Source organism: Bos taurus, chromosome 1, assembly GCF_002263795.3.
Source record: "Bos taurus isolate L1 Dominette 01449 registration number 42190680 breed Hereford chromosome 1, ARS-UCD2.0, whole genome shotgun sequence".
In the NCBI taxonomy this organism is placed as follows: Eukaryota; Metazoa; Chordata; class Mammalia; order Artiodactyla; family Bovidae; genus Bos; species Bos taurus.
In genome coordinates this window covers 83,726,332-83,743,262 of record NC_037328.1, presented here as the reverse complement: position 1 = coordinate 83,743,262, position 16,931 = coordinate 83,726,332, and the positions used below count along the sequence as shown (strand labels likewise).

The following is a 16,931-nucleotide window of genomic DNA, read 5'->3' as shown; positions in this document are numbered from 1 at the left end:
ATTAATTTGCCACAATTTCTTTATCTATTCATCTATTATTGGGCATATGTTTTCATTTCTCTTGGGTGGATCATGGGGCAGGTGTATGTTTAACTTTACAGGAAACTGCCAACTGTTTCTACCATGGTTGTACCACACCTTACCACTTTTGATGGCTGTAAAGTATTTAATTGCTTGGGTAGACCATAATTTATTTAACCAGCCCCTTGTTGTTGTGCGTTATGTTTTTTCCAACCATTTACCATCACAATTTGGTAATGAGTATCATTATATATACAGTTTTATGTACCTGTGTGATGTATCTGCAGAATAACTCACAGGTAGGTCAGAGAGTGTATACATTTTAATTTTTGATAAATACTGTCAATTAGTCTTTCATATTAGTCACTACCAACTTCAATCCAATCAACAAAGTCTGAAATGACGGTTTGCCCCATATCTCTACCAAAATTAGAGGTAAAATTTTTAATCTTGTCATTTTAATTAGTTTTCCTTTTTTGCATGGGCTTCCCTGATAGCTCAGTTGGTAAAGAATCTGTCTGCAATGCAGGAGACCCCGGTTCAATTCCTGGGTTGGGAAGATCCCCTGGAGAAGGGATAGGCTATCCACCCCAGTATTCTTATGCTTCCCTTGTGGCTCAGCTGGTAAAGAATCCAGCTGCAATGTGGGAGACCTGGGTTTGATCTCTGGGTTGGGAAGATCCCCTGGAGAAGGGGAAGGCTATCCACTCCAGTATTCTGGCCTTGAGAATTCCATGGACTGTATAGTCCATGGGATCACAAAGAGTCGGACATGACTGAGTGACTTTCACTTTCACTTGTATGCATATCACAAGGTTGGTTTTAATTTTTACTCACAGTTACCTATATTTTTCACCCCCATATTTTAGATCCTTATTTTCCTTTATTTATACTATTACAATTTCTCTTCCTTTTTCAATCTCTTTGTACAGTCTTGGATACCATCTTTTACATAATACCTCTGGATTTATATAATTCCAGTACTCCTTTACCCAAGTCACTACCCAACTCAAAAACCTTCACTGGATCCCCATTGCTTACTGAATTAAATCTAGACCTTCTGTCCTTACACTTAAGACATATTCCATGTGCCTTACCTTTTCTTCCAAAAGATTATCCTATACGTAATTCCAACAAGAATGGGGCTTCCCCAGGGACCTCACATAAAGTGTGTACTTCCTGCTTCCATGTCCTTACACATGCACTTCCCTCTGCCTAGAATGCCCTCCTCTTTCTCTACCTTCCTTAGAAATAAGCTCATGTTCTATCTTCTCCCCATGCCCTAAATAAATGCAGACAAGACAAAAAGGTCATGCTTACCGGCACTTTCATTTTAAATTCATCTCTATAGTACTTAATGCCAATGTCAGTGAATGTTCTCTGGATAAATCGAGATGGACGAAGAATGAGTATGAGCTGCAAGTTTCCTGGAAATGCTACCTGGAAGGATCATAAAAAGTGTCAGTGCAAATGTCACATCAATCAGTCTCCTCTTGCCCAAGATTATAGATGACAAAGTTAAAGTGGACACCCTGGATGCCTAAGAATTAGAATATATTTCACAGCTGAAAGAGATCTTACTGCTCATATAATCCAAACCTCTCCTTAAAAACCAAATTAACCAAACAACAATTTTTTTCTGATTAAAAAAATAATTTACACTCTTTATAGAAAAATTCAGAAATTTATAATAAAGTATACATTAGAATAAGAAAGCCACCCATGATTTCATAGCCACTCTTAATATGTCAATCTAATTTTTTTGTTGTCTAGTTACTACATTATATCTGACTCTTTGTGACCCCATGAACTGTAGCACACCAAGTTTCCCTGTCCTTTACTTCTAGGTCATTTTCTTGGCTTAAATATCTTTATCATAAACTCAAACTGTAGAAATATTTTGCAATATGCCTTTTAACTTAGTATCATACCATGAGCTTTTATTCCTGATATTAAAAATCCCTTGGAATGTTTTTATGGGTGTGCAATTTATTTAAACAATCCCTTATTGTTAATGATTCAGACTCCATACTTTTACTATCATAAATAACAGTAAAATGAAATCTTTACACATTTTGGAACATTCTTCTAGCTTCCTAGAAGAATTACTGAGTCAAAGATTTAGTATTTTAAGGGTTCTTAAAGCATCTTATTTGGAGAAGGCAATGGCACCCCACACCAGTACTCTTGCCTGGAAAATCCCATGGATGGAGGAGCCTGGTAGGCTGCAGTCCATGGGGTCACTAAGAGTTGGACACGACTGAGCGACTTCACTTTCACTTTTCACTTTCATGCATTGGAGAAGGAAATGGCAACCCACTCCAGTATTCTTGCCTGGAGAATCCCAGGGATGGGGGAGCCTGGTGGGCTGCCATCTGTGGGGTCGCACAGAGTCGGACACGACTGAAGCGACTTAGCAGCAGCAGCAGCAAGGCATCTTATTGCTAAGTTGCTCTCAAGAAGCATTGCCCTCATCTTGAGGTAAGGGCCTGAGTAATGAGAAAACAGGTTCATTTAACAACTCAGTGGCAAAACTGGGAATCCAAGTTTCCCATTGCTCATGGTTTTCCATTCTTTCAGGAGTTCTCAAGAACAACCTCCTGAAGTATTTATTGAACAATAACCTGGTTTTTACCCTGGAATATTCTGACTCATTAGGACTGGGATAAAGTCCAGATATCTGTATCTTTAACAAGCACATGAAGAGATTCTGACTGGTAGTCATATTTTTGATCCCAGCACTACGGTATCTTTTACACATAAAGGTGATCAGTGTAATTCTTGGACAAATTAGACTCAAGTATTAGATGATTCGAGTATTATCTATGAACCCTGGGAAACCAGAACTCTCTAGAGGCCAGACCTTTTGAAGAGTCATGGGCACTGTCAACTGTCTGTGGCTGAGTTCACGTGGCTGAGTCCTTGGTCTGAGGTCCCTACAGGGAAAGGATACATACACTTGCCGGAAGGGAATAAATAGGGGTAAAAATCAGACTAATAAGATGGAAAAGGAAAACAATCCAAGGTTGTGCAATTTAATGCTAAAAGCAAGCTCATGTCACATACTGTCTGATTTTGCTAGTGTCTTTTGAATTTGTGAAAAAATAATTTGAATACTAAAATGAAGACTGTCATAAAATTAAGTGATCCCCAAAGCAAACCTTAAAATGAGGGTTTGGGTCTCAAGAGTTTACTAAAGAGGTGACCCCAGTAAACACAGTTAGGAGTATGGGGCGATGGTGAGACAGGATGGCTAGAGAGCCAGTGTATCAATGAGGGGAACTGCTATGGGTAAGAAGGGCTGGGTCTTCTGAAATTCTGTGTGGAATATACCTCAGAACTGCCCCACTGAGGGGTGCAAATGCTGGGGTGTTTGTCCACTAATGCCCATAGCGCAGTAGTTACAAGTCACTCCTGGAGCATTAGCTTCCCAGCTCTCTCTACCTGCTCCTCTCCAGTGACCAGAAAGGTCAATCAGGTAGAGAGACTCATGCTCAGGAATAGTCTGCAAGTGACCTTCAGGCAGCATAGAGGATATGAACGTGACACAACAGCCTCTGCTACAAAGACTTTCCCAAACTTGGCATAAAATAACTGCTACTTCCTGGTGACTTTGATGTAAAATAGTTGAATAGATAGTTTAAATTATCTTTATAATAAAATATAAAAATAAATATTTACAGCTATTCGTGTCAAGGATGCTTTTATGGAGCTCCACTTGTCCCTTCGTCTGTCGATAACAATGACGAACCCGATGCTGGCAGCCTCCATGCTGCAAAAAAGGGTGGTCAGTATCAGAGACAGTGAAACACGTAGATTCTGTTGGGCTCCCTCAGCAGAGTGATTCCACTGCCTGCGTGTCACTCCAGGCTTGCTGTGCAGAGCATGAGGGGATGACCAGGTCTGACTTCCCCAAGAAAGGAACCGGCTTCCTCTCATCTCACCTGGCAGCCTTCACAAAGCAGAAATATTTCATGTCTCAAATCCTCTCAAGGGCTCTATTTCTGGCTGGCAAATGTATGAAACCCTCAACAAGCAGAAGGATCCATGTAAGTTGAGCACCACATGTCCCAGTGTAGACAGAGGACCTTGAGGTCGAGTTCTGCTATCTTTCCACTCCTAAGACTGATGCTCATGGAGCTATTAACATGCTTCCTTAGAAGTCAGTCCCACAGATGTTCGGAAATAACACACGTCAATGGAAAAAACAGCTCCTTTCCAGCACCTGGTCATAAATGGCCACAAAACCATAAGTACAAGGAGATATCAACTTCATTAAGAACAAAAAAAGCTGTTTGGTCCCCTCTGAAGTCACGACAAAATTCTCACAAAATTTTTAAAGACTGAAGTCCTAAAAAGGAAAACATTTTTCTTCTCTCTCTTTGGGAGGAAACTGGGAGGAAAGAGCAGGAGCTTTGGAACCTGGTTCAAATCCTAGTGCTGCCACTTGACTAGCACTGAGACTTGGGGCAATCACCTAACCTCTCTAACCCTATTCCCTTGTCTGTAAGATGAGAAAGTGAAAGTGAAAGTCACTCAGTCGTGTCCAGCTCTGCAACCCCATGAACTATACAGTGCATGGAATTCTCCAGGCCAGAATACTAGAGTGGGCAGCCTTTCCCTTCTCCAGGGGATCTTCGCAACCCAGGGATCAAACTCAGGTCTCCTGTATTGCAGGCAGATTTTTTACCAGCTGAGCCACCAGGGAAGCCTGAACACTACCAATCATGAAGTAGTTACGAGCATAAATTTTGAAACCAGAATGCTGAAATTTGAAACATGAATTTATATATTTGTGTGTATGTATGTGTGTGTATATGTAAAATTTTCAACTCAGAAAGTGAGAATCTTTGGAGAGACACTTTAAGATCATACAAATAGCCAAAAAATCACCAGGGATATAGATTTGACTTTGAAGAATTCAGCATCTGTTCTTTTCAAATGTACATAGGACATTCATCAAATAGTCCATTATCCATTATCCCAGGCCACAAAGAAAAATTCAACAAATTTTAAAGAATTTCAGTCATACAGGTTGTACTTCTGATCACTATGGAATTACATTGGAACTCTATTATTTTGTTTTATTTTCAACTCCCTCCCTCTTCCTTCCTTCCTTCCTTTCTTTTTCTTTCTTTCTTTCCAATCTCCTTCCTTTTCTTTTCTTTGGATTTAATTGCCAGTGTATTTTAACTTCTTAAGGTAGAAAATTATATCACTGATTTTAAACATTTCTTCTCGATTATTATAAGTACTTAAAGCTACGTGTGTGCGTTCAGTAGCTCACTCATGTCTGACTCCTTGTGACTCCCTGGGCTATGGCCAGCCAGGCTCCTCTGTTCATGGGATTTTCCAGGTAAGAATACTGGAGTGGGTTGCCATTTCCTTCCGCGGGGAATCTTCCTGACCCAGGGATTTAACCCATATCTCCTGCATTGGTAGGTGAATTCTTTACCACGGAGACACCAGGTAGCCATTTAAAGCTATAACTCCCACTTAAACACTGCTTTGTGAGAGTTGGACCATAAAGAAAGCTGAGCACAGAAGAATTGATGCTTTTGAACTGTGGTGTTGGAGAAGACTCTTGAAAGTCCCTTGGACTGCAAGGAGATGAAACCAGTCAATCCTAAAGGAAAGCAGTCTTGAATATTTATTGGAAGAACTGATGTTGAAGCTGAAGCTCCAATACTTTGGCCACCTGATGAGAAGAACTGACTCATTGGGAAAGATCCTGATGCTGAAAGATCCGGAAAGACTGAAGGATGGAGGAAAATGGGACGACAGAGGATGAGATGGTTGGATGGCATCACCGACTCAATGGACATGAGTTTGAGTAAGCTCCCGGAATTGGTAATAGACAGGGAAGCCTGGCATGATGCAGTCCATGGGATCGCAAAGAGTCGGACACAACTGAGCGACTGAACTGAACTGAAACACTGCTTTAGCTACATCACATAAATGTTGATATACTCTTTTCATTATTGTTCAGTTAAAAATGCTTTCTAGTTTCCTTTATGATTTCTTCTTTAGTTTATGGATTGTTTAGAGGTGGTTTCTTGGCTTCCAAATATTTTTTAAATTTCCTAGTCAACTTGGGGAAGAGAAAGGGGTAGGAATGCAGATATTGATAGAAAAGAAACCTTCTTTTCAGGAGGAAACCTTCCCAGTTGTTACATAGTATATAGACAGGTATGTATTCATCAAGCTATACAGTTGACATATGTATACTTTATACAAATTATAACTTAGCTTAAAAACCCAAGGAATTAAATAAATTCAAGTTGTGAAAAAGGAAAAATATTATATAACTTTTAAAAAAAGACCAAACGTAGCAAGTGCACAATAGGTATCAGGCACTGATCAAAGGGCATACAACAATGACTAAAACCATTCTGTAGTACAGCAAAAACAAATAACAATAATTTGTTATTAACAAATTAATAACATTAATAACAACAATAATCTTAAACAATAACAGCTACGTGTATCTTGAATTCCTATCAGTTGTCAGGCATCTTTATGTTTTATCTCACTTCATCTTATGAAATAGATATTATTATCTCCATTTTACAGATGAGGAAACAAAGGCTGATAGAAATAAAATAACTTGCCTGACATCACACCAGCAAAACTGGATTTCAAAGTCAGAGCTCTCTGAGAGCAGTGCTTATGCTCTTAACCCCATCCCATGGCGCCCCTTCAGTTTTTTCTTATAACAAATCTGCTTATATCTTCTGGCAGTTTTATTTTGTATATTTTGCTGTTACTAGTGTTTCCTATGTCTTTTCTTTTTCCTTTAAAATAAAAAATTATTCAATTTAATGCTCCAAGGGTTGAAGTGGAGCTTCAACCACTTCTTTAAGGGAGGTGGAACTGGGAGAGGCTCAGTAAATACATGGGTGGGCATAAACACAGGACGTTCTTTGATCTATAAAATAAACAGCTCCCCGCCTACCCTCCCCGTGGCTTCCCCAGCCGGTTGAGGGTAAATGCTCCTCAGTTCCCTGCACACCAAAGCCCAAGACCAGAGCATCTTGTGTAAAGAGGGTGGGATCTGCTGGGAAGATAAAGAACAGTATCTTCTGACACAATTGTGTACAGGCCATAGTTCAGAAATAAGAGTTAATGAATCATGACAATAGTTTTGAATATACTCCTTCGCATAAAGAATACATTCTAAACAACATGAAAATTGTATCAGCTACTGAAGGGATTATTTTTCTACTCCATCTGGTTCAACAAAAGAATCAAAACCTCAACTAAACCAAATGCACAAGAAATGGGGTTTCTAGACCATGTATTTCTTTAGGTAACACTTGGCTGTTTTAATCCCTATTGTTCTTGTTAACACTAAGATCCTATGATCTTAGTTAGCTGCATAAATACTATTTAATATAATCCTCACAACCACCCTCACAGTCAGGTTGATGATAATATTTCCACTTTATAAACGAGGAAACTAATCCTCAAGATGGTTAAAATTATAATAACTTATCCAAAGTCATACATTATATGCAGAGTTAAGATTCAAATTTTCTGAATTCAAGAGCAACACTCAAGTCACAAAATATTTTCTTGGTATAGAAAATATTTTGATACTATATTCCTTCATTTCTAGTCTTAGTAATTTCTGTAAAAAATATAATTGAATTTTTGATGTGTCAAAATTGTGCATATGATTAAGTATAATATTGGGTTGACCAAAAAGTTCATTTGGGTGTTTCCCTAACATCTTACAGAAGCCCAAAAGAACTCTTTGGCCAACCCAATACATGAGTGTAAGAGACTGAGGTAAATGCATTCTGACCCCAAAATACCAGATCAGTTTTGTGGTTGATATAGCACATAGTTTCCTAATTAAGCTCTAATATTAATTTATTTTCTATTGCCTTTTTCATTAAGCTTGGTATTTATTATTCATTTGCTAAGTTGTGTCCAGCTCTTTGCGACTTCATGGACTGAAGCAGAAAACACCCCAGGCTCTTCTCTCCTCCACTATCCCTAGGTATAGAAAATATTTAGCTAACTGAAATTTACTACATTGCCATAAGACTGAGTCAAATGTAGAGTAATCAACCATCCTGGTTTGTCCAAAATACCCTCCCCAACATGGGTGGGCATCATTCAACCCACTGAGGACCTGAATAGAACAAAAATTTGAAGGACGATAGGATTCATGCTCTCTCTCAATCTGACTGTTGAGCTGGGACACTGATCTTCTGCCTTCGGTGATTCTGACTCTCAGGCCTTCAAGCTCAGACTAGAATCTACAAAACTGGCTCTCTGATTTTTAGGCCTTCAAACTATACCACTGGCCTTCTTGGGTCTCCTTCTGAGCCTCCATAATTGTATAAGCCAGTGCCTTATAATAAATACCTACATCTACATATCAGGGTTCCTAGAGAAATGTAACCAATAATATATATATAGTATATATATACACACACACATATATATTTATAAAGAGATTTATTACAGAATTGGCTCAGGTAGTTATAGTGACCAAAAAGTTCCTTGATCTGTCATCTGCAAGCTAAAGAACCAGAAACACTGGTGGTATAACTCAATCCAAGTCCAAGGCCATGGAATGGAGGAGCTGATGATTTAAAGCCTGATCTGAGTCTGAAAGCACAAAATCCAGGAGCACTGATGTCCAGGGACAAGAGAAGATGATGTCCAAGCTCAAGTAGAGAGAGAATTCATCCTTACTTTGCCTTTTTGTTCTGTTCAGGCACTGAATGGACTGGGTGATGCCCACTCACACTGGGGAGGGCAATCTACTCTACTCATGTTATAAATTCAAATGTTAATCTCTTATAGAAATATCCTCATAGACACATCTGAAAATAATTTTTTGCCAGCTGAATGGGCATCCCTTAGCCCAGTCAAGTTAACACACTAAATTAACCATAATATGTATGCAGATATCCTTTGTTCTATTTCTTTGAGGAACTCTGATTAACACATACGGAGAGTCAAGAGAAGAGGTAATTGAAATAAAAAATTTTTCCAGAAAAGTACACCCTAAGTGCAAAAATACTGAAAACAGAGTCCTGGTACAGGACTAGAGTCCAGGGCCCGGACTAGAGAAGGACTCAAAGAAACAGGGTTGGAAAGACAAAGCTCTGGGAGAGAAAAAGAAATGAAAAGAGAGGTGGTGACTGTGATAAAGGCAAAAAGAAGCAAGAGGTAAAATTTAGCATCCTACATGACAAAAAAATAAATTTAGGATACACACACTTTTCCTTAACAAAAAAAGTGTTTTAAGTTTATTAATAAAAGAAACTATATTTAGAAACTATATATAACATGGTGTTCTTAACTAGGAATCTTATAAACTACCCTAAACCACCAAACTTGTTTATTAATTGCAAAGATGCAAGCAACATTCCTATATAAAAAGCTAATATAAAGGGGGGAAAATATGAATCAAAACTTTTTAGCTTTAAGAGAATAAGAAGACAGGCCACAAACTGGAAGAAAATATTTACAAAAGATATATCTGATAAAGAACCATTATACAATAAGAAAACAAACAACCCAATTAAAAACTGGGCAAAAAACCAAAACAGATATTGAACAAAAGAATATATGCAGATGGAAAATGAGCATATGAAAAGATGTTTGGAGAGTTTCATTAGGAAACTGCAAATTAAAACAATAACATTCCACTATACATCCATTATAACGGCCAAAATCCTAAACACTGACAATACTAAATTTTGGCAAGGATGTGGAGGAATACTCACATCCTCACATTGTGAACTCTTACTCATTTCTGGTGGGTATTCAAAATGGTACAGCCACTTTGAAATACAGTCTGGCAGTTTCTTACAAAACTAAGCATACTCATATCATGTGATTCAGCACGTGTAACTACATGGTATTTACCTAAGTGAGTTGAACACTATGTCCACATAATAACTCATACATGGATGTTTACATTAATAGAAAAGAAAGAAAGTGAGGTCAATCAGTTGTGTCTGACTCTTTGTGACCCCATGGGCTATAGCCTACCAGGCTCCTCTGTCCATGGAATTTTCCAGGCAAGAGTACTGGAGTGGGTTGCCATTTCCATCTCCAGGGATCTTCCCAATCCAGGGATCGAACCCAGGTCTCCCACATTGCAGGCAGTAAGCTAGTCTCTGTTTCTGTTTCCTCTATGGACTTTAGTCTGTTTAAACTTTATATTTTTAATGAGGTCAATTTTGGTAAACTGTATTTTCCCAGGAAATAACCTATTTTTATCTTGGTTTTCAAGTTTATCTAAATAGAGGTATGCAAAGTAATTTCTAAAACTTAAATTTTCTTGGGTTTCAGTGCTTATTTTTCTGTTTTCTATTTCTTAGTTTGTATACCTGTGCTTTGTCCATTTCCTCAGTCCATAGTCCTACCATCTGAGCCACCAGGGAAGCCCATTAATAGAAGCTTTATTCATAATTGTCCAAACTTGGAAGGAAACAAGATATCCTTCAGAAGGTGAATGGATAAATTGTAGTATATCCAGACAGTAAACTATTATTCAAAATAAATGAGCTATCAAGTCATGGGAAGACATGAAGGAAACAAATGCATATTACTAAAGGAAAAAAGCCAATCTGAAAAGGTTACATATTGTATGATTACAACTATATAACATTCTGCACAATGCAAAACTATGGAGATGGTAAAATTAAATAGTTGCTAGGGGTTGAGGGGTGGGAGTATAGGACAGATGAATAATAGGTGTAGCACAGAGGGCTTTTAGATCAGTGAAACCAATCTGTATGACGCGATAATGGTGGATATAGGTCATTGTGTGTGTGTGTGTGTGTGTGTGTGTGTGTTAGTTGCTCAGTCGTGTCCGACTCTTTGTGACCCCATGGACTGTAGCCCACCAGACTCCTCTGTCCATGGGATTCTCCAGGCAAGAGTACTGGAATGGGTTGCCATTTCCTTTTTCAATAGGTCATCATGTATTTGTCCAAATCCTAAGTATGTATAAAACCAAGACTGAATCCTAATATAAACTATGAACTCTGGGGGTTGTTTTCAATTCAAATGAAAAAAAATAAAGCAAGCCAGAAGAAATCACAAGGAAGAAAATATTAAAGATAAAGCAGAATGAATAAAGTAGAAGACAGAAAAGCCAACAGATCTGATTAAAAAATCAGAATCCCATTTTTTTTAATTAACAAACTAAGACACTAGCTTACTTAATCAAGGAGGGGGGAAATGGACAAAGCACAGGTATACACACTAAGAAATAGCAAACAGAAAAATAAGCACTGAAACCCAAGAAAATTTGTTTTAGAAATTACTTTGCATACCTCTATTTAGATAAACTTGAAAACCAAGACAAAAATAGGTTATTTCCTGGGAAAATACAGTTTACCAAAATTGACCTCATTAAAAATATAAAGTTTAAACAAACTCAAGTCCATAGAGGAAACAGAGACAGTTATCAAGGCCCAAATTCACAGGGGAATTTCACAGGGGAATTCAAATCGTCAATGGCTATAAAGTCCTAATCCCACAAGAATAGTTTCTGAGCCTAAAAACTGAAAGAGAACTTCAAAATGCCATTTATGAAGCAAATATGACATTGATACCTATACCTAATTCAATAGCAAAATAAAATGACCAGTTAATAGTAGAGCTACTAGCAACAAACATAAAATAATTAGGAATAAACTTAATAATATAAAAACTATGTCAGGAAAATTTCAAACACTGCCAAAAGACACAAAAGTGGACTTTAACAAAAAGAAAGACTTTTCTTCTTCTTGATAGGATGATTTTAACACCATAAATATGTGACTTGTTCCTGAGTAAATTTATAAAGTTAATAGTCTCAAGGAAAAGGCCAAAGAGTTTCCTTTCTTTTTTCTTTTTCTAAAAATGGAGGTATACAAATAGATAGAAAACAAGAAAGAACAGTAGAAAAACATGAAAAAAGTAAATAAAGCTTAAGGACCCAGTAAGGCAGGGGGAATTAATCCTAGCAAATATTAAACATACTTAACACTTCTTAGGGCTTCCAGGTCGGCTCAGTGGTAAAAAATCTGCCTGCCAATGCAGGAGAGGTGGGTTTGAATCCTGGGTTGGAAAGAGCCCCTGGAGAAGGAAATGGTAACCTATTCCAGTATTCCTGCCTGGAGAATTCCATGGACAGAGGAGCCTGGTGGGTTACAGTCCATGGAGTCGCAAAGAGTCGGACACAACTGAGCGACTTTTACTTTTCACATACTTATATATATATATAGAATATATACATATATTAAAATGTAAAGTGATAAAGAGATGAAAAATACAAGAGAAAAATTAAAGACACAGAAGAGAAACTCAGAAGATGCATTGTCCCTCTAATTTGAGTTTCAGAAGCAGAGCTGTAGGAAAGAAATAAGCAGAGATAACAGGAAAAAAATTCTAAGCCTAAGAGAGACTTGAAAATTCCATTCAAAGACACAGCAGTATGAAAGAAAATCTTTGAAATTTCAAACCTGCAAAACATAAAGAAAAAAGCCCCAAAGCTTCTTATGCAGAGAGACAAGCAGCTGACTTATGAAGGGGTGACAGTCAGATCCTGTGACAAGGATCAACTTTGTTATCAGTAATACTGAATACTAAAAATCAATGGATCAATGTTATTTTACAAAAAAAAAGAAAAAAACTGCATGCTCAGATAGATTGCCAATCAGCTGTGAGATCAAAATGAGCCATTTTCTGACATTCAAGATATAAAACTCACTTACCATACACACTTACTAAAAAAGGAAATAACTTGAAAGTTTTTAAATGAACATGAAATCCCAAAATGAAGAATGACCTTCCCGAGATAAAAAAACAATCCCAGGTTGACAACTTATAGCAGGTTTACACAGCAACTAGCCTATATTATGAATAGCTCAGAGAGGCTCAAAAGAATATCTCCAAGAAGAAAATGTATGCACTAGACAAATTCTATGATAAAGAATCTATAAGATGTTAATAATATAATAAAGATACATGCCATGCTATAAACAAGAAAAAAAAAGAAAGGCAATTAAAAATGCTAGAGGAAAAGGTACATAAAAAGTCATTGTCCAAGTCTGAAATAAATTAAACTGTGGCATGATTTTGAGCAACCCATGGAGTATGAGAAAAGAGAACCTATTTTACCATAACATTTGTAGCATTCTCCTTTGAGTGACACAGGTTTAACGACTTAGGATTACATCTCTCACTCCAGAGATCCAATCATATTACATATATAAATGCATTCCACTGATTTCTGTTATTTAGGATCAACCTTTAATCAAAGAAAAACATTGATAGTAATATGTAAAATACATTATAATTCTAGTAATGAAAAGTAGAATATAGGTAGAAGAACTTAAAGGCTGAGAGTAAAGAAAGATGTAAATGCACAGTAGTGAAATCAACAGGTACAAGACCCTGATGAAAGAAGTTGAAGACGATACAAACAAATGGAAAGATATACCAAGTTAATGGATTAAAAGAATTAGTATCATGACAGTGACCAAACTACCCAAGGCAATCTACAGATTCAATACAATCCCTATCAAAATACCAAGGCCGTTTTTCACAGAGCTAGAGCAATTATCTTTTTTATAATCGATAATACCACTGAGTAAGAAAAGACTCCAGATATTTACAATCATTGAAGTGAAGTGAAGTGAAGTGAAGTTGCTCAGTCGTGTCCAACTCTTTGCAACCCCATGGACTGTAGCCCACCAGGCTCCTCCATCCATGGAATTTTCTAGGCAAGAGTACTGGAGTGGGTTGCCATTTCCTTCTCCATTAGAACCTATAAATTCAAGAAAGAGGCTGTGTTTTGAATGTCTAAAAAAACCTGAATATCAGGAAAGAGAAATTGAGCCCCTATCTCACAGGATGACCAAAAGGCAGAACATACCACAGTATTCTAAAACAATCACTTAAACAAAAGAACAAATGTCTTATACACACTAAGTCATTCTACTAGGGAGAAATGTCGGACTCCCTGGTTCTTACATAGAGAAGAACAGGAATCTGGCATATTAAATTTTTTTCCTATCCTCTAATATAATGCATTCAAATACTCCTAGCATATAAGACTTACTTGTCAATAGCAAACATTTATTCATAATAAGTCTATGGGATGTGCTCTAATTTTGAGCCTCACTTGTGTGCTTAAGGTCTGGCCTCTCAAGGTATCCTTCCAGAGGGTTCTGAAGCAAATTCATCCATCTTGTACAAGACAACAACCCAATAAGACTCCCCACTCTGAAGCTCTATCCTAGAAGTCAAATGAATGATTCCATTTTCCTGATTTGGGGGAGCAATTCCACAGCCAGACCAGGAAACAACACGTCTTGCCTTAGCTACTCAATCAAAGCAGCACTTTTCCTAGTTATAGTATTTAAAACTACTTAAAATCAGGGGCTTTTTCCACTGCCTTCATAATAGTAAGAAGCCCAGATCAAACTCACTTTTCTGATAAGGCTGGTTTTTAAAGCTGAGAGATTGTTATAATCCCGTTCAGTCTTTCGATACAAAGGAGCAAGTCTCTTTAGAATTCACAGGCCAAATAATAATGCTGTCCTCCTCCCCTCCTCCCAAAGTAGAAATGTCAGATAGCATTCTATGAGACAGCATATCATAAAAGAGGATATGAGTCTTCTCAAAGACTATTAATCAGACTCTATGGGAGGAAAATGGACATGGAAGAATTTTTCAAACTTAAATAGGCTTCTCAACAGATTCATTATAGAAAAAGACCTTTAGAAATAGTAAATAATCATAAAATTCACAGTTATGAAATATGGCTCTTGTTTCTATCTAATAAAAGTAACTTCTCCAATCCCTCTCAAGTAATGAGCACATAACTGAGTAAAGCAGAAAAACCAAATAGAGGAACAGGGTAATAAAAATGTATGCTTAGTTATACAAATATGATTTTTAGAAAAACACTTGGAATTTTTAAAAAGTTGGCCATTTCTGTGCCTCAGAATATTTTACTAATGCCTTTTCAAACCACTTAGCTACAATCTGTAGCCACTAAAGGCATGTTTAAAATGAGACCTCAATTCCATGTGCCTAGACATGTAAAAGCATAAGGATCTGATTGTGAACTAGAATTCCTAAAGCTAAGATCACGGCTGGTTCCTCACTCTCCTTCCCCCCTCCACCAGTCCCCAGTGCCTGTTCCTTCCATCCATCCCCTTCTGTCTAGTCCTCTTGCCCTCAGGCAGCTCACCCCCTCTTCATTTTACACCTAGTCCAGTAGTCATGTATGGGTGTGAGAGCTAGACCACAAAGAAGGCTGAGTGCCAAAGAATTGATGCTTTTGAGCTGTGGTGCTAGAGAAGATTCTTGAGAGTCCCTCGAACAGCAAAATGGTCAAACCAGACAGTCCTAAAGGAAATCAACCCTGAATATTCATTGGAAGGACTAATGGTGAAGCTGAAGCTCCAATACTTTGGTCACCTGATGCAAACAGCCAACTCATTAGAAAAGCCCCTGATGCTGGGAAAGATTGAAGGCAGGAGGAAAAGGGGGTGACAGAGGATGAGATGGTTGGATGGCATTACCAACTCAATAACCATGAGTTTGAGCAAACTCCAGGAGACAGTGAAGGACAGAGAAGCCCAGCGTGCTGCAGTCCATGGGGTCACAAAGAATCAGACATGAACAACAACAGGGCAGAATCCCCTAACTGGTCTCCCTTCCTCCCTCCCTCCATTCCTGGCCCATCCTGCACACCACCACCACGTTCATCTGGTTGCCATTTTTTCTTGCTCAGAATGTCCAATGGCCCCGTCTTGCTCACTGTGCCTAAACTTCTTAACTTGGTGGAAAACACCTTGCCCAGTCTGTTCCTAACTGTCTATCCAGATCTCATTTCTCACTACTATCTGAAAAGGATCCTCACCCTGTTATGGATAACCTCGATAGTCTGTAATTCCCTAAACAAGCTCTATTTAAAACTTCAAAATCCAGGGGGGTTGAAAATAGAAGCCAAGTCACTTGCCCCAGATCACACAGCTAGCGATCATAGAATCTGGATTTCAATCCAGGTTTGAGCTGTGTCCAAAGTTCTTAAACACCATCTTGTTCTCTCTCTCTGAAATGTCCCTCTGATTTATATGTGGAAATCTCATCCATCCTTCAAGGTGACTTCACTCCTGAAGCTTTCCTTGTTTTTTCCTGTCTGAAGTGCTTCTTTTCTTTTCTGAGCTCTTATAGCATTTTCTTCACATATTTCACAAAATACCATAACAGAGTCATGTGAGATTCAAGATATTGTTGTATGGTCTTGTGGTCCTTTATGGTACCTAACATACTTCTCTACACACTGATGGCACTCAGCAAAGATCTGATAAAAAATGAGCTGTGGGAAGCCTTTCAGCACTCACCCAACCTGACCACAATGAGAGATCCTTATGAATTTCAGGCACAGAGCTCTCCTTTTCCTGCCCTGAGCATCCTGTCTTTCTCCTCTTCTAGTGCATCAACTGTGCATACACTCCTTGTTGTATGTCAGGCCACCTGCCTATAAACCATTGTGCAACCTGGGAAAAGTTCTAGTGTCTGGTAACCATTGTAACATTTAGGAAGATGCAAACTGTGATAACAGGAATCATAAAAAGGAACAAGAGTGGTTTCATTCTTTGGAACCTGAAATGGCAACTGGGAAACAAAGTTCAGGTCAAATTCTCCTTTCAGGCCTCCTTACTCATTGTCTCTGTTTTATGTCGAAAGGAACATGGGGTGGGGCGGTAGCTAGTATGACCAAATGCCAGGAAGAAGAAAAGGGGAATAACTGGTCAGCTACTCTTTCTCAAGAGACAAACTGCATTCTAGGAAAGGAAAATACCAAGTTTACAAGAAATTATACAAGAGCACAGAGCAGAAAAGGTAAATTAGGCCTAAACAGTAGCCTCTTG

At 38.1% G+C, this 16,931-nt stretch overlaps 1 protein-coding gene across 4 annotated transcripts in view; it reads right to left on the bottom strand.

Annotated features, from left to right (window-relative positions):
• MCF2L2 (MCF.2 cell line derived transforming sequence-like 2) overlaps nucleotides 1–16,931 on the bottom strand; it is a 259,746-nt gene that overhangs the window by 169,094 nt on the left and 73,721 nt on the right. For 3 of the 4 annotated variants that reach the window (XM_005201629.5, XM_005201631.5, XM_005201630.5), the window contains exons 4-5: nucleotides 3,703–3,793; nucleotides 1,342–1,461 (exon numbers count right to left, since the gene is read on the bottom strand). In XM_005201629.5, coding sequence (XP_005201686.2) covers nucleotides 1,342–1,461; nucleotides 3,703–3,793 — 211 coding nt within the window. The remainder of the gene's footprint in view (nucleotides 1–1,341; nucleotides 1,462–3,702; nucleotides 3,794–16,931) is intronic. The other variant, XM_024995375.2, reaches the window with a different exon arrangement.